This window comes from Gouania willdenowi, chromosome 14, assembly GCF_900634775.1.
Source record: "Gouania willdenowi chromosome 14, fGouWil2.1, whole genome shotgun sequence".
In the NCBI taxonomy this organism is placed as follows: Eukaryota; Metazoa; Chordata; class Actinopteri; order Blenniiformes; family Gobiesocidae; genus Gouania; species Gouania willdenowi.
In genome coordinates, this window is record NC_041057.1 from 29,373,235 (window position 1) to 29,400,690 (window position 27,456).

The 27,456-nt window shown below is 36.4% G+C and overlaps 1 protein-coding gene across 1 annotated transcript in view; it reads right to left on the bottom strand.

Moving 5' to 3' along the window:
- Window positions 1-27,456, bottom strand: part of med13a (mediator complex subunit 13a) — a 161,866-nt gene that overhangs the window by 92,753 nt on the left and 41,657 nt on the right. The window contains exon 3 of the mRNA XM_028466211.1: window positions 21,172-21,340. Within this exon, the coding sequence (XP_028322012.1) occupies window positions 21,172-21,340 (169 nt within the window). The remainder of the gene's footprint in view (window positions 1-21,171; window positions 21,341-27,456) is intronic.

Sequence of the window (27,456 nt, forward strand, 5' to 3'; positions counted from 1 at the left end):
TAATACCACAACAGATAATGAGTTGACAAAACACACTTCCCCCTAACATAATTAACAAATTCACTTAATAACAGCGTAAACTGCCCTTAAGCAAATCATTTGTTTTTGGCGGTGTGTACTCGAAAAACATTCAAGTTAGCTTAAGACTCCATTAAGTCATCAAAAATAAGTACCGCGAGTCTTCCATGTGTAATAATGAAAATGAATTACACTGAGACAAGGATAATTAATACATTTCATCCAGGATTAAAGCCAGACCTCTGCAGTGAAACCAATAAAACCGTGCCAACTTTTCTCCTTCAAAGGGGATCAAAAGTGGTTTTTTTTTTAAACATTTGATCATGTCTGTTACTTTTCACATTTTTCACCGTTTGCATGAAACCGTGTCCAAGCCAAAAAGCGCTGACCACTTGTGTGTGTGCGCTGCCCTACTTGTCCAGTAGAATCAAGGTTAACAGGGCGACATAATCTCTTTGTCTTGCTGAACAAGTCAATTACCTTGCTCGGAATGTCAGAATAAATATCAAAGGCCTGCTGAATGCTCACAGTGAAAGTGGACTTTTGTTCCAGGTAATAGCTAATGGTGCATGCACAGCACTAAAGTTGTAAAGGAACGTCACACGTTTAGATTTAATCAGCCTTGGCATTCATCTCCAAAAAAAAGAGTCTGAAATGTTGTAATACAATCTTTAAGCTGCAAGTGCTTTGATTTCTGAGGCCCCATGGTGGATCTGGCTGCTGTAACATCATCTTTTAGAGCTGATTAATCCCAATTAGGGTGAAAGGGATGATAGAGCAAATCCTGGCCTAGACTGGGGTCTGGTTTACAGACTACCTGCTTCTGGTCTCAGGACTAACATATTGAGACACACAACCAAAGGCAGACCAGATTAAGGGAATCCAGATTAGAGCTGAACGATTAATTGCATTTGTGATCGCCATATCATAAAATGCGATTTTCTAATCTAAAAGCTGAATGTTTTTGAATTTAATTTAATTCATTTATTTATTTTTTCATTTCTCGTCCTGTCTTGTACTGTCCAGTTAAGAAGTGCAGTCCACATGTTTACATGTTTCATGAAACGTGAAGTTAGTTAGATATGTTGAAGAGGTAAAGCCACAGATTTGTTTGATTTATTGTTGTAATCTGTGCTTTAAAATGTATATTTTATATTTATTCAAAGTTGAAATAAATCTGAAATTGTTCATTATGAAACAGATTGATTTATTGCTTGTGTTCATTGAAAAATACATGACAAGAGGCCCTTAAAAAATTTATTGCATATTAAATTGCAATATTGAGGGGGAAAAAAAAATCGCATTAATTAGATTATTATCCAAAATCGTTCAGCCCAAGTCCAGATATCAATTCGATAACAGCTATACACCGATATAAGCACTTCAATAATTAGATTTTAATGAATTTTTTTTTTCAGTCTTCTAATTTATTTTCTAATTACTCTATTGAATTGTACAATACACTTATGATGAAGTTAAACAAACGGATATTTTGCACTTTAAGAATATACTTTCATGTTTTTATTGGATTTATTGAGGTTAATGTTCAGGGTCTTTTAATCTCATTTTAATTTGTTTTATTCCTTCTGCCATCAGGCTTGACAGGAGTCTCATGAGTGATTGATATGTATTATTCTGTTGTTTTTTGGTTTTTTTTGGACGCTGAACTAAATGTGGTTAAAAACTGACGTGGAAATGAGCATCTCTGTCAATGTACTGACTTTTTATTATCGTCTCTGTCTACTGTTGTAAGTTTTTGTACGGCCTGGTGCAAAAACTGAATTTCCCTTTGGGATAAATAAAGTTGTCTAAATCTAAATTATAGAATTTTTTTTCTAATTAAAATGCAGAGTACACATTGGTTATGATAATAAATGGGTCCATTTTTGTTGCTGACCTTTGTTCTCAGTTCCAGTAATAATACTTGATCAAGCCTTTTCTAACATTCCATATTAAAAACTAAGCAATAAAAATAAAAACACGTATGATCCAGGCTGATTAGTATCAGCATCGAATGTGAAAAAGTTGTATGGGGACCCCCATTTACTAGATATTCACACCCATAATCAAATCAAGGACTAAATTAAATACATGTAGTGTTGACCTTCAACAGCACGTGCAGACCAGCGAGACAAAAAAAAAGACAAAGACAAAATGAAATCCGATTGTGATATACATGTTCTCATAACATATGACGAAACCTTAGCACCCAAAAAAAACAACCTGTCAATGGTAATATTAGAAAGTATCAGAAGTTTCATCCCTGCTCAGACGGCGCAAACCTTTGCCAAGTTTAGAGGAGCAAAGTCACCAGCAGGTGGTGCTGTAGAATTAACCAAAAATCCACATTACGCTCCAAAATGTACTTTGGATACTGTATCTACAATACCATGCAGATCAACTCCAAAAACAAACTCATTCTTCCTTTTGACATCATCTATCAGCTCACCAAATTTGAGACATCCTGCTAACAAACATCCACATCAACAGACGGTTGGGCTGACGGACAAACGCCGGTAAAAACATTATCATCCGAATTTGTTTTCGATGAACTTTTGGGATAAAAGACTGTCTACATTTATGAGAAGTTTAATTTATCCTTGCTCAACAAAACAACTTTATTATAAAGTAATTTACTCATCATCATAAAGTAGTTCACTCATCATCTAATAGATTAAAGAAGCATCCAGACATGGATAAGACTATGACTACTCATCCAATACTCTCAAATAGGGATAAACAATTATCGGCAATTAATTAATTTGATTAAAAATGTATTCTTAAATTCTCAAAGATCGATTATTTGCATTTGCAGATGAGTCCTATTTGAATTTTTTAATTACATTATACAATATTGAAGGTGCTGAGGTGATACTAAAAGGAGAAGTCTAATAATTCAGCAGCCGACTAATGTGAAATAAAGGATTAATACTCACCAATAATCAAAAATCAAATCAATAATTGGGAAATTAGGCTGATTCAACAGTTCTTTTAAAAGTAGTTAATGGAGCTATAAATACATGAAAGGCTGACTATGATCCTTTACCTGCACAGTGTGAACACCTGGCACAAGTATTTTTCATTAAACCAAAAATAACAATGTCATGTGGATGTAGTTTGAATCTGTCTAATCTTAAAAATCACCAATAAAACATGTTATTACTAAAGACATTAATTATTATTATTAATAATCATTAAATGTGTTTAATGCTTTGTGTTGTTGTGTTAAATGTGTTAAAAATGTCACACTGGCAAGATAATGCCTGGCCTAACACTGCAAAGCAAAGCAAGCATCTGTTTTCTAAAGCTGTAGAACTCTGGATTGTTAGGTTTAAGAGAGAAGAAGAAAAAGTGTTTGCACTAACAAGAGTCGCTAACGCAGGCCTGCATTTCAACAATTGCTTCTGATGCCTGAATTCATCTCTGCAGAGCTTTAGAAATAATGAAAAGATGACTTCATGTCAATTCAATTGCACTTGCATGAGTGGCGGGCGCTTCTATGTTGTCCGTCAGTGTGTGCGAAACTCAAGTACAATGTGATTTAAAACACTGCATGTCCCATAGCACCCATAAAGAATAGAAATGATGGCTAAAGAATCCTTGCTTTAAATCCATCCCAGCAGATTTAAAGCAAGGATTATAAGCCACGGAAATGCAATAGTCATGGAAGAAACCTCATTTAAACTTATCTCTGGGCATTTCAGGGCATTTAATTTAATTTAATTTTTTTTATTTTGTTCCTTTTTACACAAGTACCACGCACATGTTAAATATGCTGAGGTTTTTACAAAGAACAAATTGATAATTGATATTAGTATTAACACTGAAACGTATGTGCAGTCTGCAGTGCAGGTTTAAGTTGGTAAATATAAGTTAAAATGTGTTCCCAGGTCGTCATAGATCACCCAGTTGTTTATATTATGATGCACTGACTGAAGTGTTTATTTTTCATATGCAGTGACATTTTCCAGTGTGTCAGTGTGTGTTAAGCAGAGCCACTGTGCAGTATATATACACTTTGTTTTACTTGGCAGTCATTCACGTGAAATTGATTGACAATGTTTTGTAATTCCTGTGAAATAGATTCAGTGCAGTCAATAAATTCTGAATTTCTTCAGTGACACAGAAGCACAAGTACTGAGCCTTTAATAAATAAGCCCTCTTGTGTTAGCTTTCTGTTAGCATCTCTTATGATAACGGAACAGTTTTGATCCATGTCTTAAATTAGCTGTAAAATACACTACAAATATTATTTATCATCCAATTTGTTTTTCATCTCTTGCTTTCATTGTTTGACTTCTTCATCCATGAAAATATTGATTCGAATGTGTTTGATGTGAGTGTATTGTATTAAAAAAATGTTGAATATCCTCAAGATAAGTGACAGGTAGAGGGAGAGGTTGATATAAAACATGCTTTAATAATTGTTAACTACAAATGACTAAACCAGTGTTTCTCAAATGGGGGTACCCCTAGGAGTACACAATGTCACTACGGGGGGTACTTTTGAGAGAGAGAGAGAGAGAGAGAGAGAGAGAGAGAAAGGAAAATTAACAAACGAAAGCATTAAAAATATGTGATTTTATAATGTTTATTATTAGTTAAATATGATAGTCATACAAATATGCACACAAGCACACAGAGTGATTAATTTAAATAATACCAACAACACACAAAAATGACAACAAAAACAAAAAAATAAGAGAAAAATATACTGAATAATAAAAAAGAAGAGAAAAGCAACAACAAAATACACAAAAAACTCACAAAATGATGATAGAAATGATATTGATAAGAACATGAACTGAAAATACAAGAGTCAGTCTTGGTTCCACACCAGACAGGACTCAGGAGATGACTGTAAATGATAGAAACAAAATAAATATATCTAAATACTGAATACTGTTTCATTCCTCTTTTTTTTTATTAAATAATGTGTGTTATCTCATATATCTCATCCATTCCATCATTATGCTCTAAAGTAATTGTCATAGAATTCTGAGCAAAATGTACTTGGATTCAAAAGTTAGAGAAAGGGGAACTTGAGCCAAAAAAGTTTGAGAACCACTGATTGTAAACCATAGAACTGTAACAGGGTTCCCCAGGTTTGCGTTTAATGAAATTATAATTGACAGTTTATATATCATTTTTATGCCAATTACAGTTACAAAGTCAATTATCTGAACTCAATTACAAATCACTTATGATTACAAGAGAAACAGCATTTATGAAACTACAATTACAATTATGATTACGTCATAATTGTAATTAATTATCAATTACACGATTACAATTATAATTTACCCCAACCCTGGTAACAACTACTAACAGTGTTACTTTTTAATGTAACTATCTGCCTGAGACAGTGGATTGAAAGCAGTGCCAGGGAAGCGGTGATTACCTAAAAGAAACTGCAAGGTTTGGGTGTGGAGGGTGGAGCCTGGGGGTGGGCGGGGAGTTACGACTGACGGATTAACTATGACGACTTCTTCAGACCCCTGCCTGGCCCGCTGCCCTGCTGTAGCCTGTGGTCACATGGGAACAGCGGAGGAATGGGAGGAATGCAGCGTTCAGGCAGCCAAGGAGGCAGGACACGAGGGAAGTGGGAGGAGAGGGAGGAAATCTAAGGACACAGGATTCCCTCAGTGAACAAGGAAATCTGTCCCTGTTGATTTGCACCCTTGATTTTGGCTGCTCACAATAGAACAGGTTTCTTCAGTATTCTGCGATCCACACAAAGACCACGATGCCTGTAAAAAGCCATAAAGAGAAATGACATCCTTTCATCTCTCGTGGCCTCTAGCCAGCATTAGAGGGAACGAGGTAGACACTGTGGAGTGGAAAATAGTGAATAATCTCACAATGAATTGGTGGAAGTCTTTAAAAGCCTCTCGTTTTCACATAGTGCTCAACATATTGTACGTGTAAGTCCAACTGGCTGAGATGTGTTCATCACAGTCACATTAGTAAACCACAGTCACAAAGGAATGGAACTCAGAACCATGTAATGCATCTGCTGGGACAAAACTGGCTCACAACATTAGGGAAATGTATCACGGTCATGTTTAAGCTTGATTTTTAGGCCGAGCTACCGACTAAAAACGCCCTCACTTTGTTGTTGTTCTTTTTCTTATTATTATTGTTGTGTTAAAATCGCTATTTCTCTGTTGTTCATAAACGGATCGGGCTGAAATTTGGTAGCTATAATCTATGGATGTGTACGCGTCAACAACTGGAGCCCGATTTTCGATTTGGGGCCCAGGCTGGTCCCAAGGGGCTACAAAAAAACAAAAGTTGATTTCTCATTTATTTGCGAGTCAAATATTACGACAATTGGTGGCACCAAATCATTGACACATACCAATATATAAATGGGGCCCATTACCCTGTACATGCCATTTTTCAAATGACTACTCCTCCGTTAGTTCTCGTTAGATTAGAATGTTTGGTATGAATAATCTATAAATGAATATGATGAGACGCTCAGAGCCCTTTTTTTGAAATGGGGCCCAGGGGACCACCCCCCATTATCGGTAATTTCCAAATTTATGGGAACATGCTGATATTGTACAGGATCAAAATCAGCATTGATCAATGTGCAAGAAGGCAGCAATATCGGTATTAGGGTTGTCATGACGATACTAACATTTTCAGTTCGATACCGATACTCTAGAAAATGTTCAGTATTCGATACCATAGGGATAAAATAATTTCCCCCAAAATTTAATAAATTTTTTTTTATTAACAAACAAACAAAATACAAAAATACCCTCTATTACAACATTAAACAATGAACAGAACCACAGGCTACAGTAAATAATAATGATAACAAGAATACTAAAGAGTTGTGCTAAAAGAAACTTCAACTATGATAACAAGTTTCAGGTAATCCGAGGTGGTGCAAAAAATAAATAAAATAAAATAAACAAGAACATTTACAACAATAATTTGAGGCAGTACTGTGGAATAAATCTAAGTATTACGTATCGATACTTTTGCAAATTAGTTGTATCTGCATATAATATTTTAGTCTTGATACTTTTTCGAGTATCGATACTTTTAACAGCCCTAATCGGTATTGTTTCAGAAGTGAAAACGTATTTGGTTGCAACAACATAAATACACGGCAATATCTAAAACACTCAGTAGAATATCAACATTGGATATGATTTTTTGTTTTCTTTACCGTCATCTTTTTAGACTCCTTTTGTGAAAGGCCAAAAGTAGTAAGTAATTATTAACAGAAAATAACTATTAAAGAAAGTTCCTACAGATACTGTCATTGTTCTTATCAAATCCTAAAGTGTAAATAATCAGAGTTCCGAGATAATTCCACTTTCTGTCAAAATGAGGAATCCTTTGTTTTGGACTCAGTCTTGTGCAGGTACAAGTGCTCACACAGTATCATGTGTATGATGTGTGGCACGTGGCAGATTGAAGTTTTACTGCTGGTTCAGTCCATTGGGGATGAATTTACGCTGTATGTTGCTCTGTGACTAATGGGACTTTCCAACCCTGCTTGATCACATTACGATGAACTAATTGCTGCAATTTCTTATATTAAACAGTGCCAAACGGTTGAAGGGATGTGATTAAAATTTGAAAGAAATACTAATACATAAGTTGAAAGTTCTGTGAGAAATTGGAGATTACATTGCCTTTCATTTACTGTAGATCAGGGGTGTCAAATACGAACCAGTTTAATCCGAAGTGGACCACAAATTTTAACATTATTTGTGCCCCAGTTGGCACTTGAATGTATAAATGATGTGTAAAGTATGTAAGGCACAGACAATATCCAAGTTTTAAAGGGGACATACAGTATCATGCTAAATCCACTTTTTTAGCCCTTAAATGCATTTTGCTGTATATTTAGTGTTTAGAAGTACAGAAAAGTTCAAATTAGTCTCTTCAGGTGCTCCGTTGATATCTTTATATTCTGTTTTGGTCATATTTTTCAATCTGTTTCGATTTTTCTATTCTCTATTATGTTTTTTGAACAATAACGTCACAGTATTTGCAGCGGAACTGCCAAATTAGGACATCAACTCCAGGCACAATTTTATTTCTTTTACTCTTTATTTTGTAGTCAAGGATGCCGAAGTTACAAGAGGATAAGTCAAAATGTTTGGTTGTTGGATGTAGTAACCCACACGCTTCATTACACCGTCTCCCAGCATCAGAACCTTTTCAAAGTGCCTGGTTGAGTTTTATTTTTCACGGAAATGTACCCACATCTGTGGGTAAGGTCATTTTTGTGTGAGCGAAGCACTTCAAGGATGACTGCTTCGCCAGTATAAAGAGGGATTTGCCGAAAGACTTTGTCTGATTGAGGGGTCAAATCCTTCTATCTTTGGAGATGACGAACAGAGCACTTCGGTAAGCTGTAAAAGTGTGATAAGACGTCCCTGTCATTGTTTTGTTAGCATTAGCAGTTGCACCGTCTTCATATGTTAGCGCTGTGTGCTCGCTTCATTTTCATCTCGCTCCGCCGGGTCAGACTCTGGCTCGAACATGTAAGGCTGGATGGACAAGTATTCTGTTGTTGACATTTTGTAAATAACGTGTGAATAAAAAGTTTCTGCGCCGCTACATCATCGTATCTCTTCTATCAAACTACAAAAATGGCCGAACAGGGTGGAGTTGAACCGAGTGTCACCACTGCAACCTGGAGAGGGGGCGGGGTATGGAGTGTCTCATTTGCATTTAAAGAGGCCTCACCAAAACGAGTTGCTCTCAGAAGCACATCAGAAAGGGGTAGAAAAGGGGCCTGTGGAGCTATAATAATAAGGAATTCAGACCCAAGCATTGCAGTTCCTCTTTATATAGACCACAACTGTATGATTTATATCTAAAAAGGAAGGATTTAAAGGCATGATATGTCTCCTTTAAGTGACAGATATAAGTCCTTGTTTAAGCTTCACTTTAAATTTCCTTGATTTTTTGACCAAATTTTATTTAATTTAGGGAAATTTTGTAGAATAATCTAAGAAAAATTGCAATATTTTAGAAAAATGTTAAGTTCTTTGAACAATTTCAGATTAAAAAGGACTGTCATAAGTGTCATTATGTGATATAAGCATGGGAAAACTGTGAACTCGGTCAAATATTGTGAAATTTCATTGAATTTGTTTTTTGGGGGATTTTATTTAGTTTCTTTTATTATTATGAATGAATGCTTTAATTATATAACACTAAATTAAAAACAGGTTTTTAAAACAGACTTTATCAAAAACCAACTAAAAAAGGAATAGGCTGAAGCCCCAAGGCTTAATTTTGCCTATCCAGTATCATCATAGGATTAACTAAATAATTCACAAAACATTACTACTCGTACATTGTAACAAAACAAATAATTTTTAATTTTAAGGTTTTCTTAAAAACTAACATAGAATTACACATCTTTATTTCATCGTTTAGTCCATTCCATAATTTTACACCCAAAAATGACACATCTGTACCTAAGATTTGTAAGTTTCAAACATCCCCTTAAGTAATAAATCCCCTGCCTTAGCTTAAACATATCTTGAATACAAACAGGAATTTTCTTATTTACCACTCGAAACATAATTTCTAATGTCTAATGACATTTTAATGTGTGTGATCTATTTTTAAAAAAAAGGGGGGGGGGAAAGGGGAGGAAATGAAAAAATGTGAGGATTTTAGAGTGCCTGAGACATGTACAGTTGGTAGTTTACACAATAATTCATGTTTTCTCTGTCATTTTTCCTTTCTCCTGCGGGCCTTGTGTTTGACACATGTGGTTTAGACGGTTTTGTTTTATTTTAAGACATTGAGACAACATGATATATACAGCCCAGGCCCAGCTGCCTGGAATTCATGTTACTAGAAGGAGCAGTAGCAGCTAGAGGGAGGGACAGTTTGTGCTTTAAGATTACAGCTGACTTGTCTTGTTCTTCTATATTTGCCTCCTCGGTCCATTTGCACAAGACACGTGCAGTTCTCTTATTCACCACTGATAATGAATCGAATAAAAACAGTGTGCCGACTGCACGCGACATGCTGATTTTTGATCAGCGATGTTTGTGTGTCCGTCTCTGTGTGTTTTTGTGTTGTGCTGGGAGCAGGGAGAAGATAAATTTAGCACTTTAGCCCCAGACTGCAGGCAGTGGCCCTTTATCCTGCTCTGTCCTACTTAACAGAGTGCTGCTCTGTGCTTCCGCCTGCCACTGCACACCAGGACCCACAAGCTCACCTCGCTGCAAAACAATAGAGGAGGAATGTGCTCGTGCACTTCACCCACAGTCATGCAGAAAAAGAGCAGCCCGTTGCACATTTGCTTGTATTTAACTAAAAAAAACAGCACTGGTTTATTATCGTCTGGCCTTGTAAATACAGTTGCACGCTGGCTTCATTTCATAACAGTTTGATTTGTTAATGATGCATTCAGAGCAGTAACAGCAGCTAAATGCCTAACAGAACACGCACATATTTCAGATTTAAAGCAAGGTCCCAGCTCTCCTGGAAAGCCTTGCAGATCTCCGACAGCAGGCCATGTCAATAAAATGAATGCAATCACTTTTGTTTAGCAGTAAGTGAAACATCAAAGCAGGCTGGATTCTAAGGTTGCTCAGAAATTGGATAACGCAGCCAATTAGAAGCAAGTCAACGACTTCAAGCGCACCAATAGGACACCAGCATCCCACTTCACCTTGGAAACACACCATCCCAGGGTGCATTTCCCTGCTGCCATGACAACCAAGAGGAGTTCTCCCTTGCTTGATCATTACCTCCCTCCCTCCCTCCCTCTCCTCACACATTCTACCTCGCAGTGTAAGGATCACAAGGAAAAGCAGGCTGCGCAACTTGGAGCCGCTGCACTCCAGACAAAGAGAATGAATGACTGTCAGCGCTGTCAACACACTCTGCACTTTTGCCAGTTAATGCACAAAACAAAGAGCGTAAATAGTCAGCATGCATTCACAAAATCAAAAAAATACAATACATTTGTTTGAAGAATTGATTCAAAGTGTTTTTCACACAAATATCCATGTCTGATGAGTATACCTAATTAATAAAAGCCTCCAAATCTCTTGTTTCCTATGTCACTGTTTTTAGGATGTGAAAAATGTGGAGTGTTTGCCGGCTAAAATGAGAGAGCTGAACAGATGATGTAAGCATTTCAGGTCTAGGGTTGAGGTTATGAGCACTGTCAGCTGGCAGCAGCCTGCACCAACTGGAGCCTTTGGATGCTGCACAGGAGCCGTCAGATGCTGCAAGAATGTCCAATTAGTAGGAGGGATTGGAGCTGGGAATCCAAAACAATAAATCCTTTAAGAATTTCACAAATGTTTTCAGAAAATACAACAACCCTGACAACTATAATTCATCATTAATAATTGAGTCTCAACAAACACAAAGATTGAAAAGCCTAATGTTTTATTATCTCCCCCCCAACAAAAAAAACTATTCATTTTCCAATAGCTTTGATATTGTTTTCATTCACATTGTTTGATTAAAGTAGGTTTTAAAAATACCACCACATTGAAAGAATATATTTACAAATGACAATATTGCAGCATCTGAAATAAGCATCACATTCATATTAGAGCTGGGCAATATATCGAGATTCAAGATGTGTCACGTTTTCTATTTTAACGATATAGAAAATGACAATATTGCTTATCACGACATACAGTATATCTTTTTTTTTCAACTTGTTTTTATTCATACAATCGCACAGTACAAATAACATCATGCAAGTATTTATTATTATTCACGGAGTACAGTCAAACAGTGTCCTTCTTTACAATTTTTCCATATTTCTGAGATATACATTTTATAGCTTATTTTGTATTAAAAGAGACGTTTTAGGAGTCGCTGCTTTCGTTACTTCTCAGAACAGCATGAAAAGCGCAATGAAATGGATTTCTGAGTGCGTCACACATATTGTTTCTCTGTTTGTTATTAAATGTGTCTGTGTGGCATTTTTCATGAGCAAATTGAACGGATAATTGCCTTTTTGGTAAGACTTTATGGAGTTAAAAATATGGAGTATAATATCGTATATATCGCCATTTTGAGGAAAAATATTGAGATATGAGTTTTGGTCCATATCACCCAGCTTAGATCCATTTTACTAACATTTATAGTAATTTGAAGGTGATATAATTTAAGAAGAAAACTACACAACACTGAAAACGATGACAATAGCAGGGGTTAAATTATAGAACTGCCTAATGGATGAAAAACAAACAAAGCCACAACATAAACCAGTTTAAAAAGTATTATTATGCATAACACGTATGTATTAAGTATGAGAAAGAAGAGCAACAATTTTACCTCGGACAGCAATAATATATGATATGTATATAATGGTATAAAATACATTAATACTCAATAAAAAATAATACAAGGTATATATTGTGACAGAGTATATTATGCATTTAAAAATTATCACTCCAATTAATGAAATTTGCGTAGTAGTGCATATTACATAGTAAAATATTAATATACATGTCATGTATATGTGTGTACATATATGTACTACTACTGTATATATGTTTAATGTGCATGTATAAACTGTATATATACACAATTTTGTGTTGAATGTGTATTATAATATTAGTTTCCTAATAATTTTTTTGTGTTATCTATAGACGGGGTAGGTGTGTATAAGCTTTAGCTTCAACCTACACTGTTAGTTAAACAATTGAGTGTTTGTTCAGATTTTTTCTTGAAGACTGCTGAAATAAATTCAAATTCAAGCTCAATCTTTTGTTATATACCATTTTACGTCTTTTAAATCATTGAACTCTTGGGATATCTTGGTTACAGTGTTCCTGTGATCCCTCTGTTTTCATCTCATAACTTTTTGTCCTCATGAATCCCAAAGGGTTACACACTAAATGGTGGCGCACATTTTGTAATATAATACGGAAACAATGCCGTTAAACCTGTCTTCCCTGCAGTGAATCTATTAGTACTTAAAAAGAAAGAAAGTAAATAGAGCCAGGCGTACTCGTCAATGATAGGTGAACAAGGTGTTGGAGGTGACAGACGAGTAAAGACGTTAGCAAACAATGTAGATGTGAAACCTTCTGTTCAGTGACTGTGATCCACTTTCAAAGAGAAGGAAGGGCCAGTTTCAGCAGTTTTTGTTTTAAAAAGACTATAAAAACAGGACTTTCAGTCGTTACAGCTGTGCAAGATATTTGTTCTAACATAAACATGACAACAAAACATAAAACATATTCTTTAAACATAAAATAAAATCCTTCAAACACTAAAATCAAGTATATTCACTTTTGCACAAAACAAAACACTTCTTGCACGTGATGTGTCTTTGCTCTATGTCATCATCATCAAACCCAAAGTGTTCCCATATTAGAGAATTTGACTTGTCACTTGTTTACCAAATGTTTTCACTAGCAACAACTTTCCTCGTGTTAGCCTGGAGGCTAGCTTTAGCTTTGAGAGGGGTGGGGCGGAGGGGAGGAGCTTGCATGTGCGTGGATTAAACAACTTAAAGTTAGTATTAATAACATGTGTGCCAAGCTTTATTATTTGTAGATGTGCGAAATAGTGGATTTGTTTTATTTAGCAAATAAAACATACGTTAAAAAAAATGCTAACAGAAAGCATTGTGATGATAACGTTTTAACTGGGGTTATTTATTATAGGCTCAGTAATTTTAATTGAACTTTAGTAATTGAGAACGTAATTGTAATTAACTTTCCGTGGAAAATAATTTTAAATGTAATTGGAAAAAAATGTCGGTCACTGCAATTATAATCGAGTTTTAATTGAATATGGATAATTGAAAGATGTAATTGACCCCAACCCTGGTTGTGATAACATCAAATCAGGACAAAAGCATACAGTGACAGTCCTAATAATAATAGTAACCTGCACTAACCAGCTGATCTGAGTACCTGGAGGAAGTATATTAACCTTGTATCTTACAGCGTCAATGTGAACGGGATGGAGTGGATCACGCCAAGTGACACAGGGAACACATGCATGACGCCAAGTGAGATACAAGCTGGCTGCACCACTATTTATAACCTGCCTCGTCTGCTGTGAGCCAGCAGAGGAGGATGGAGGGAAAGGGAGGGAGGGAGGCAGACAGGGTGGCCTCTGAAAAGGAAAGGGCTATTGTGTTATTTTTCCCTCGACTGGGGCCCTGCATGATCTGAGTAATGGATAAAAGGGAAACAGACTTTAAGGCTATAGGCGGCTTGATATTCAGCAGCGTCATTCTCTCTAACGTTGTGCCGTCTCTTCAGCAGAAATGGGAGCGGGGATGTGACACATCATGCATGACTGTGACAAAGCCTGTGTTAAATTAAGAGAACCTGGAGACGTTGTGATCATCAAAAAGACAACAACAACAACAATAGTTTGGGTCACTTTCAGACTTGTGTTTGGGTGCATATGTGATTATGTTAGTCAGTGTCTGACTGGAAAAACATGGCGACGGCACCAAAGCAAGCGAGCAAACAATACAGAGCTGGATGAATGAAACAAAACATGTTGGATCGTGTCCCGATCCAGAATTCTCATGGAACTAGAGCTGCAACTAACAAATATTTTTATAGTTGACTCATCTGTCTTTTTTTTTGATTAGTCAAGATTATTTTTCTGTTTTGAAGCACATATTTTAAACTGCTTTTTTAGCGTATCTGATTAAACCTTCCACCTGTGAACATGTCCCTGTTGTACTGTGTAAAACAATGAAATAAATATGTACTTGCACTTTAGTTGTTATATTTAACACATAAAATATCATTGAAATCACAATAAAATCATGAATAGATTAAATATCACAAACTTAAAGTGTAAGTTGTCTCAAACAAAGTAGTAATAGTAAACAAAGAGTTTAAATAAGGAACTTTAAAAAGCTGGAGCAGGTTGTGGAGTTAATGAGGTTCAAACCAATCAGAGTTCCTTTTACTTAAGTCAAAGTCCATAAAATAAAATCATAAATAATAACATCTTGCTTGAAAGAATCCTTACAGGTTAAGAAATGTCTAATTAATATTATACAAATCACATAGTTGATAATACATGAAAGAGGTTTACTATTCAGAATAAACACTAGTATCAGCAGAAGGCAGATCTATAACAGGTGATGGGAATACTGGAAATCTCTAAAGGAACATCTGAAAAGTAGAGGATGAAGTAGAAATCTTTAAAATAGTCATTTACTACCATGTATCCACACGTGTTATCAATAAACACAGACGACAAAAAATCCAGCTCATCAGATAGCTCGAGTCTACACACACAAAAGCACACAAACAAACACAGGGAAAGTAAGAGCAGATAGAAGGCGGGTCTTTCTGGCAACAACAGCACAGAAACTCTGCTATCGGACCATGACTTCGTTTGTCTACGATGATAACAGAAGCTCTTGTTTGTAGACAGAACATACAAATCAACAAGGAGGAATGTGAGCCACATATTCACTGCAAAAAAATGTCAGTGACTAAAAAATATACAACGCCACTAATGACTAATGAAAACAGACATTCAAAAAACAACACTGTCTGCAAATCTATTTAATTTTTTCGGTTTTCTGCTGCCAATCATATACCTCCCCTTAATAAAGATTAAACAATAACGAAAAATGAATACATTATTCAATCTGTGGGCTATTCAACATGGATGAAAACCTTTACCCAAACATAAGTTTATTATTAAATCCAGAATTTCAGAGACACCAAGAGAATCCCCTCTTCATATGCAATAAACTGTCATTATGGCTTAAAAATATGTATTTATTTGTTTAGTTTTCATTCTTTTTACTACTTAAAAATGTTGATTTAAAAAAAAAAAAAAATTAATCACATTACATTCTGTGGTAAGGTCACCAGTGATTACGATTGATTGTATTTGTGTGTATATTTGTGTGTAAGTATGCATGCATGCTATTTTAACTAAATTATGTTGAAAAGCACTAAGGGTGCACATTTTGTCAATGTGTAATCATAATCAGATTATTTCTTTCAGACAGTGTAAAAAAAATATAAATCCCCAAATTGATTTTTCCTTTAACTTTGGTCAATTAATGCTACTTTGGAACTTTATTATTTCTTTGGGCAGCGAGCCTCTGACTTCACTCCATCTTCCAGAGCATGCGATCACCAGGCTGTGAGTGCCACAATTGAGTCACAAGCTGATTGTGATAAAACAAAAGCATATCTAGACTTTAAAGGCGGTTCATTGAACTTTGCCTCCGCAGAGTGTGATAAAAATGTTCTTCGACGAATTTGTGAACACAAAAATCACTCAAGTATTGCAAACCGATAGTAATGATTATTGCACATTCGTTATTGCTTCCTTATTTTCCTTATCAAAACACAAGAGTTGAATTATACACTTCTAGAAACAATATATAAGTCATAGTTCCATAAAAATGTCAGTCTCACACACACACACACACACACACATACTCGACCTAAACCGCCGCATTGGTACAAACTTTATTATCAATTTATCATGCACATGTCCCATAGAATTAAACCAGGGAAATCACACACGCTATTTTACTTTGCACCCACACATAAACCCCTTTATAACACTACAGAGTACAGCGTATGTACACCTCTTTGTACATCCAACCTTCAAACACATACTCATTTGGCCATAATTGACTACTGTACTTTAAGCCCCCACTATATGAATACATATTTCCGACAGGCACTGTACTAGTACATTAAATATGAATATAAGCACAAGAGAATGCTGTGTTTTTTAAATGAGAGCTAGAAAGGAAACAAACACTCAGCTAACAGCTACTTCACACATAAACTCATTGAAACAGATTCACTTGATATGAATGAGGTGATACTCATCATCACATTCACATTTTCAACCATTTCAGAGAGAGAGAGAGAGAGAGGGAGAGAGAGAAAGAGAGAGAGATACATTCACTTCAACAACTACAGCATTAAGTCGACATCCAATGAGGAAAGAGTTAAGCAAGATGTGTCTGATATTCATCCACAGTGATCCATTTAAGCCTTATTTAGATGATAGATAGTATATTTAAAGGGACATATAATTTGCTATTACAGAGGTTCAAACAGAAAAAAAAAACCAAGCTGTAAAAATCAATTTGGATGCGAATAAAAGAAAAATATACACAGTAGTGGATATAAAAAGTCTACACACCCCTGTTCAAATGCCAGGTTTTTGTGATGTAAAAAACATGACACCAAGATAAATAATTTCACAACTTTTGACACCTTTAATGTGACCTATAACTCAACTCAACTTTATTTATATAGCGCAAATTACAACAAAGCCATCTCAGTGTGCTTAACAAAATATAAAGTCCACAGTAAGAAAACAAACCCAACCAGATCCACATGAACAAGCATTTAGCGACAGTGGGAAGAAAAAACTCCCTCTATTTTATAAGAAGAAATCTCCAGTGGAACCAGGTTCAGAGGTTGAAGCCATCCGCTTCCACTGGTTGGGTTAGTGAACAGAAGGGCAAACAGGATAGATAACCTGTACAATACAATTGAAAAACAAACTGAAACCTTTCAGGGAGGTGAAGTAAAAATAGAAAACAGAGAATGAGGTTGCAAAAGTGTGCACACCCTCTTATAACTGGGGACGGGGCTGTGTTCGGATTTAACCAATTACATTCAAACTCATGTTAAATTGGAGTCAGCACACACCTGTCACCATTTAAAGTGCCTCTGATTAACCCCAAATAAAGTTGAGCTGTTCTAGTAGGCTTTTCTGACATTTTTGTAGTCACATCTTCCAGCACAAGCCATGGTCCGAAAAGAGCTTCCAAAGCATCAGAGGGATCTCTTAGTTCAAACATATCAGTCAGGTGAAGGGTACAAAAAATTTTTCAAGGAATTAAATATAACATGGAACACAGTGAAGACAATCATCATCAAGTGAAGAAAATATGACATAACAGTGACTTTACCACGAACAGGACGTCCGTCCAAAAATTGATGACAAGACGAGAAGAAAACTGGTCAAGGAGGCTGCCAAGAGGCCGACAGCAACATTGAAGGAGTTGCAGGAATTTCTGGCAAGTACTGGCTGTGTAGTACATGTGACAACAATCTCCCGTCTTCTTCATATGTCTAGGCCATGGGGTAGGGTGGCAAGACGTAAGCCATATCTTAAGGAGAAAAACATCCAAGCCTGGCTTCATTTTGCAAAAACATTTGAAGTCTCCCAAACACATCTTGGAAAATGTGTTATTGTCCGATGAAACCAAGATTAAACTTTTTGGCCATAATTCCAAAAGGTATATTTGGTGCAAAAACAACACTGCTCATCACCAAAAGAAAACCAAGTAGGTCTACAGTGAAGCATGGTGGTGGCAGCATCATGCTTTGGGGCTGTTTTTCTTCAGCTGGAACTGGGGCCTTAGTCAGGGTGGAGGGAATTGTGAACAGTTCCAAATACCAGCAGTATTGGCGCAAAACCTTCAGGCTTCTGTTAAAAAGCTGAAGACGAAGAGGAACTTTATCTTTCAACACGACAATGACCCTAAGCACACAGCCACATCAACAAAAGAATGGCTTCACCAGAATAAGATTGAGGTTTTGGAATGGCCCAGCCAGAGTCCAGACCTGAATCCGATTGAACATCTGTGGGGTGATCTGAAGAGGGCTTCTGCACAGGAGATGCTCTTGTAATCTGTCAGGATTTGGAGCAGTTTTGTAAAGAAGAGTGGGCAAATATTGCCTTATAGACTCTTACCCAAAAAGAATGAGTGCTGTTATAAAACCCAAAGGTGCTGCAACAAAGTATTAGTTTAAAGGTGTGCATGTTTATGCAACCAGGTTATCTTAAGTTTTTTATTTTTTATTTTTCCTCTTTAAATGTTTCAGCTTGTTTTTCATTTGCATTGCACAGGTTATAAGTCACATTAAAGGTGGAAAAAGTTGTGGAATTATTTATCTTGGTGTCATTTTTTTTACATCACAAAAACCTGGCATTTGAACAGGGGTGTGTACACTTTTTATATCCACTGTAGAGCCAAACCTCAGTTGTTCTGAAGATATTTGTTTGAAAACCAAACAATATGAAACAGATGTATCCATTCTTGGCCTGTTTTATGTATTTTTGCAATTTGTATGAGCTTTATTTTGAAATACTGTCTGAAATAAAGGCAAGCGCAGCTGGCAGTGTCTGAGTGCATATGTCTGTGTGTGTGTGTGTAGCAGTCTAAGGTAACAGCTCAACAAAAACAATGAAACTTAAGTGTGGTTTTATTTACTAGCAAACAACAAGCCATCAATATAAAGTTTTACCACCTAGTTCAGTGTGTGCAGAGGAGTCCAACAGTGCAAGTGGAAGGTGGTAAACCTCTCCAAGAGTTTTTTTGTAACACAATGAAGCAAACCCCAAGTTTGTGAACGCCAGAGTTGGGGTCGATTACATTTTTCCATTACAATTATGATTTCAATTATCCATATTCAATTACAATTCAATGATGATTATTTTTTATCCTCAGAAAGTTAACTACAATTACTTTCTTATTTGCTTAAGTTCAAATAAAATTAATCACATTTACTGAGCCTGAAATAAATAACCCCATAAAGCGTATCCTTCCTCTTGTCTTAGCTTTCTGTTAGCATCTCTTATAGGGATGTAACGATTAATCGCAAGGCAGTTAAAATCGATTAATAGGTATCACGGTTGATATCGATTTTCTGAAAATTGAATCGCGGTACTTTTTTTAACAAGTGTAGGCGGCGGGCGGAGTCTGCTAATACTTTCTTTCTGGCTGCCTTCTACTCTTAAATATGTTAATAAATGATTCATTACCCCTTTAGCACCGACAGAATATCTGTAATATTACTTGAATATCTGTAAAAGTCACGTTTTTCTATTAGCTCTGTCTGCTAGCATAGCTTCTCTTCTTCACTGCAAGATATCTGCATGCCAACCGACCACTGCGTTACCAACGCCCTCTGCTGGTCCAAACAAATATGACGTAAATCAGTGCAGTCACGGTTTTTTTTTTTTTAAAGTCCAATTGTTAAGGGACAAAATACATTTTCAGTTGCACTTTTAAAAGAAAAAGAACTATTATGCAGTTTTGCATTGTTTATTATAGAACCAGAATTTAAATTAATAGGCTTCATTTTCATTTGTATTATTCCTTTATTTATTTCATTCAAGATTTATTTTTAGTTAAATTGCATTGTTTTGAATAGTTTATCAAGTAATTCTTTTGACAATGAAAAATAAAAGGAAAATAGTACGGTATTTTCTAGTTTTTTTCCAAAAAAAAAATTTGTCTACAGTCCCATTTTGTAAAATAAATCGTGAGAGAATCGTATCGTGAACTCAGTATCGTGAATCGTATCGGGAGTTGAGCGAATCGTTACATCCCTAATCTCTTATGATAACAATTCCTAAATCAGCTGTAGAATACACTAAAAACAAATATCGATCCTCTAATTTCTTTCCTATCGATTGGTTATCTTATTAGGCTTCCTAATCAATAAAAATATTGGTTTTAATATTTTTGGTGTGGGCGTCTGAGTCTTTTTTGTGTCAATGCAGCCTAGATTTAAAGTATTTGAAATGGTAAAATGTGGGAAAGCATGATATGAAACATATTTTAATAATTGTTCACTAAATATGTGTAGAACTGTATCATGGTTCCCCAGTTTTTCGTTAAATTATAACCGACAAATACAATTTTCATGGCAATTATAATTACAAAGTGAATTCTCTAAACTCAATTACAATTTAATTGCGATTACGACAGCAACAGATTTCTTAAATAACAATTATAAATACCCCATAATTGAAATGAATTCTAAATTACGTAGTTACAATTAGAATTGACCCCAACCCTAGTGAATGCAGCAGTCAGCGACGCCGACAACATGCTCAATTACACAGAAACTATGGTAAATAATGTTCAAATCTTTGTTCTGAACTAAAAACTGTTGTCAAAGCAGTGCAGCAGATGAGCCCATGTAACATCAAGTGTTTAAAGCAAAGCGAGCCCCTAAAGCAGGAGCACATTTAACAGCCAACAGTGAACGACCTATAAAAGTGTAACCCTGGGACTCCATGAGGCGAACCAGAGCCACTGAGCTGTAGCACACTCTCCCAGTACACCAATGAGACATTAAAGCAACAAAAAAACCACTGCAAACCCAAAGCCAATGGTTCCACTGACTGTACCTTTTGTTGATGGGCTTCTCATCCTTCTCGTAGGGCTTGACGAACCACTTGCCTATGCGAACAAAGCTGCGGTTCATGAGGCAGCGCTCCAGCAAGTTGTGGATGGCTTTAAACAGCAGAGTGCGGCACTCGTAGGAAAGGCCATTTTCCCACAGTCCATCATCCTCCGCTGGAAAGAAGAAGGGAACAAGTGTTAAAGAAGGGGGGAAAAAAGAGCTTTTGCAGCACTTAAAAAACCTGTAAAATCCTGTTTGGGAAATAAACATCCAATCGTAGCGATAATAGTGTGTCTATAAAGCAGAATGTTGGCAGAACTACGACAGAGAAGGAAACTTTACACAGTACCTCATCAGTTAGATCATAATGACAGACTGGATGCCAATCATCACAATATACCGTTATGTCTAGATCTGCTTTCTCGACAGCGTTCTCTAGTATCAAGCTTTCAAAACTATACAATAACAAAAGGTAGCAGTGATCAACAATACAAACTGCTCCCACATGCTGCTCGTTCATGGTCAACTATTGACTGTTTTTTTATTGATTATTTCTAAAACTTTGATGCAGAGATTGTTTACTGAAAAAGGTGACGTATTAGGGCCACATTAAAACAAGAAGACAAAGAAATCAACATCCCCCGCCAGATTGGTTCTCATTATAATTCACAACCTTTTCCTAAATGTCCTAAATCTAAGAACTTACATCATAAGATAAGAAAATATTACCACATCAGTATATAAAATTACTATCTTAAACGGTTTCTAAGAAAAGCGGTCCCCTTCGAAGATACCTCAAACATAGTAAAAAAAAACGCAACAAGGGCAAAAACTCCGAAAAAAATAATTGCGAGCTTCTCATTTCCGAACTCTATCAAGGTATTGATACCCTGAAGCCACACACCAAATTTGGTTATCCTATCTTAGACCGTTTTCATTTTATTGAATTAGATTATAGTTAAAATATTTCAACATTAAAGTCAGAATATTTTGAGAATCGTCATAATTTTGGACTCTTGAAATGCTCAAGTAAAGTATTTGAAGGTTTGTACAAATATTTGGCAACTTACAAAAATATTATAGAGCAAATAAAATCTGCCAATATGCTTTAAAAAGTATGATTTGTACATTTTGATTTGTCATTTTTGGGTGATTAGAAACTGATGAAAATGAATTGACAGGGGAAGGTTGGTGGGCTAAGTTAAGGGGCAGAAATATAAGAATTTTATTCTTCTTACTGCTCCTTTCCAATCATGAAAATGTTTCATTTGGACTGATATTATTTGATATACATGGTGAATCCAAATTGGTTTGTATTTTAATTAAAGGTATAAATAAATACACTAAAAAATAATAATTTTATGAAAATGAAGCTTAGGATACCACTTTATTCTCATAAAATTACATCTTTATTCTCCAAACATTACGACTTTAAAATTTTATCTTAATGTGGCCCTAATATGCCGTCGTAGTTTCAGAAAAATCAGGAAACACCAAACTAAATGTATTTTTCTCCTCTTTGGTTTGACACTGGACATTGGAAAAAAAAAAGGACACAGGCCCTTTTCAATGCAGATACTTCTGTGTAGGTGTGCTGCATTAAATAATTAGGCCTGCATTAGACCAGTAACGCTCTAATGCAGGTAGAAAAATGCTGAGTCTGTCAAGGCGACTCAAGCTAAGTTTAAAGATGGCAGGAGAAAGTGATGATTAGAAGCCAATGTTGGAGCACAGACGTTCATGGCACAGTTTGAATTATGAATTCTTAAACAAAGATAATTTAAAGCTCACTGATACAGAGAAAATATCCCCAATAAGAAAGAAAATGAAGGACGTTGTGTATAGTTATTTAAAGCAGCATATATAAACACAAGAGTAAACGCTGGAATGCTACAGTGAGAAGATGGAAGAAAGGAAAGATCACTTCTAGTAGTTTTCTGTGATCGTAGAAAACGGACCAAAAAAATGGAATTCAGAAAGCGAGAGAAATGGCCAAATTTGTCTAATTCTGCTAATAATCCTGTTCAGTTAGTGAGATTAGTGATCTTGTTATCCTGTGATTGAAAGTGAATGCAAACTAAGCTCCTTCTAAAGTGTGTTTTTAATGTGTTGTCATGAACAAGCAAATCAGATTATTATGACTGCATTAAAATGGTGCTTTTCCTGTTAAACAGATGGCTAAAGGTTAGCAGTGTGGCTAAAGGCGGGCAAACACTGCGATTTTTGGCCCATTTTGAGCAGATTTTCGACTTGTGCGTCTATTTTGTGGGATCGTGCGAGTCTCAGCTAAATCGTGTGTCGTACATCGTGTAGTATACATGGGGTCATGAGAAGCGATCAACACCTCACGACCAGCTCCCGATCAGCAATCGTATGGTCGTAAGGAAATCAAACATGTTTGAAATCCAGTCGCTCCTCGTGAGGGTATCTCACAGTTGAAGCAGTGCCACAGATCAGCTTACTGTAAACACTCAAACACCGTAGGACCGCTGTAAAATTGACGGACTGTACTGCCCACGTCTGTCCAGCCAGCTCCTGGTCCATCACATCGCCATCTTTTCTTTTTTAAAGCTCTTTTTTCTGAGATTTGCAATTTACCAATTCCGGGATTTTCTTCTTCGTCTGTTTTAATGGTGATGCTTCAGAGTTCTTCTTCTTCTTCTAATTTGTACGTTGCATTTCCTGAAACAAAACCCTGACATGTTGTGTATGAACGTACAGTGTGAGCAGTCAGATCGTGTCAGAGTGTCGATCCGTATAATGTGAGAACATAAATCGTGAGCTGCACACATTCGGGCTCTGCAGCTGAGTCGCACAGTTTGAGCTGAGTGCAACGACTGAAAAATCGCACAGTGTATCCCAGCCTTTAGGTTGCTCGTGTGAAATAATCGAGTGATTTCAGCATAACTATCCCAATTTTGCAACTTATGTGAAGCATATCAAATGTAAAATAAACAACAATAGATGATACGTATCTAACATGTTTGGTATGATTTCAAAAAGTTTATTAGCCAGTGAATTCATCTAAACAGGGAAAGGTGATGAAACGGAAAGAAAACAGAAAAAGTGTGACGCAAAAATGGAAATTGAAAAATGGCAAATTCAACAATTTAAAGTTCTAGTTCTTCAAAGGGATGAAACAGATTTATTTAAATGGGGCATGAGAAAAAAACATAACATATGATAGTAAGATTTTTGTCAATCATGATGTCTGACCTTCAGTTCAGAGTTTCAAGAACTGATCCCAAAAGTGAAAGATCTAGGACTTATAACTTTCCTTTAAAACGACATATGTGTCGTTCCATTCATTCAGTGGAATGACACAGACCCAGACTTGGAAGTGATGAAACGGCTCAGGGAGGTACAACAGAATGCCTTCCAAAGTAACTTAATTTGATTTAGCTTTAATCTGCACCTCAGCAAAATTCCAGCCTTTTCTCAGGAACAAGAACACATTTCTGGGACTGACATGAGATCGGTTTTCTAACTTGCTACCACCGTCAGGGAGAGAGAGAGACACTGGAATAATAAAACCTATTAAGTTCTAACACAAGCCCATTGAAATAGGGCTAGATATTAAAAGCACAGCAAAATCTGAACATCCTTTCAACTTCCACAAAGAGCTGCTGTCAACAGGGCTGCATAATAAATGGATTTTAAATAGTGATTAAATTAATTACCGGTATTCAGGGCTATATTTGAAAATGAATGGCTAAATCTTCTCATCCTTTACCTAAGGTCATTGCGATGGGGCTTTTGCATGTCTGTAGGCTGTGCCTCTGGGATGCCGTAGTCACTTCCATAACTGAGCTGCTGCTTTCTGAATCCCATTCTGTGCTCGCCTGAATGCAGGACTAATCTCATTAACAACCACTGCTCACATCTTACAGCACTTAAGCTCCTTTCACCCATGTCTGCAGCAAACATCTCTGCATGAGCACTGACCACATAAACAAGTGCCATCCAGCCTTCATGTCAGCACAGTCTGTGGGGAAATCCACTAAAGCAGTGTTTCTCAAATGGGGGTACGCAATGGCAATACAGGGGGTACTTGAGAGAGAAAGAGAGAAATTAACAAATGAAAGCATTAAAAATGTGGGGTTTTATTATGCTTATTTTTTGTTAAAAATGATAATCATACTAAATATTACCAGCAACTCACAAAACAAGAACAAAGACACACTAAATGAGAGAAAAACATACACAAAACAAAACTAAACAAAGAAACAAACAAAATGACAGAAGAAACAACCAAACGACACCAAAAACACAAACACTGAGATTGAATGATTTAAATAATACCAACAATGCACAAAAAACGTCAACAAAAACACACAAAATAAGAGAAAAATATACTGACTACAGAAAAAGACACCAAAAACACAGAAAATGATGATAGACATGATTTTGATTAGAGCTTGAACTAAAAATACAAAGGTCAGTCTTGGTCCCACATCAGGAGGGAGATGACTGGAAAGATAAAAACTATAGAAATGAATCTATTCAGGAAGCACTAAATACTGTTTCATTTCACTTATTTACAAAATGAGATTCTTTATATGTGTTATCATTCATTTATTCCATCATTATTCTCTATAGGTGTTTTTTCATAGTATTCTGAGCAAAATGTTGTAATAGGACAGGGGGGGAACTTGGATTCAATGCTAAGAAAGGGGGTACTTGAGCTAAAAAAGTTGAAGAACCACTGCATGAATTAAATATTCATCTTTGAATTGAAATATTAGCACAATCCTCCATGAAAATGACTTAAAGGAAATTTCAATCTTTAAATATAATCACTGTATGAGTGAAAAGGCAAAGTACTGTTTCATTGCTTGTTCAAATTTCCTTTCCAAAGCTTTACTGGACACAGTAACTTCCTGGAGCTCATAAACCATTCCAACCAAGCCAAAGCCAAACAGCCTGAGGCGAGCAGCCAAGTGCAGGCGGCGGCTTGCCCCAATGTTTTAAGAGAAACTAACTCCTTCATCAGGTGCAGACATATCTTTAGGGATAAGATCAAGAACACTGGAAGGCCGGGAAACAGTTATTTACCATTAAAAATTTAAAGCACAGCTCTAATAAAAACAAATCAGGTGCACGATAAAGCCATTGAACCAGCAAGTAAATGAAGGTTCAGTTAGATCTTGGCTCAGTTTGCTTAATGATATTAGCAGCTAGTAGGGGAATTCTGCAAGATATTGGCAAGCAAGGGTAAAACTTGACCCAAAGAACCCCCTCCAAAATCATCAATGAGGCACCAGAGAGCAGATCAGGTGTTAAAAAGTAAAATCTTGACCGGCTCATATGAGAGAAGCAAGATAGGAGAAAAAACCCAGTGAGAATGTTTAGAAAGGTTTAAGTTATGCTGCGTTCATACCGGATGCGTCACGAATTGTTCTTACATCCAGATTACATAGAAAGTCAATAGAGATGTGCGTTCCAGATGTGAAATCTTTCCTGCGCGGCGGTGCGGTCCCATCCGCACGTCAAGCGCAGGAAAGCGCACTCCCAATTTTAAGCATATCCGCACATTCGCAAGAGTTAAAAATATTGAACTCCTGCGACTGTTTCGCATGACGAAAGCAAATCATAGTCTTTGTTGATGATGACGTCAACACAGACACCGGTCTGTTCACCCATTCAACCATGGAGTAGAAGCTGTGTGTGACCACCTAGAGCTGTATGACACGGCCTTTATAACCGGGACCGGACTAGGAAGGATTTGGCGTGGAGGAGAATCAGCGAGGAGGTCATAGTAGCAGGTAAAAGTTCTCTCTGTAGTTTTCATCTTTGAAAGTCGGCACTGAGCTAGGATAGCATTAGCCGCTAATCACACCGGCTTTTTTCACTGGTGGTTTATGTTTACGAGAGGAGAAAAAGGAGCGTAGCTCCTCGCTTCAGCAGGCAGTGAAACTCACTGAGTTGGATGTGTCGCTGGTGGGCGGGGCTTCACTTCAGATGTGCGTATGAAGCAAATTGGGGACATTTTTTGATCCTGTGGACCCTGCGGTACGTTTTGTGAGAAAGATGTGTCCGATGCCACAGAAGATGCATTCGGTGTGAACGCAGCATTAAGGTCCTACTTTACTGTGCTTGTGTGTGCTTTCTTTATTATTTATTTCTATGATTTATTTTTGCTGCATTATGTATGTTACATATTGCACGATATTAATTAATATTTATTGTCTTGTATGCTGCTGATCCCGAGAAAGAAATGTAGTTCTTATGGTAACATGAAAATGACAATAAAAATCTTGAACTTTGAAAAACTGCTGTTTTCAAAATA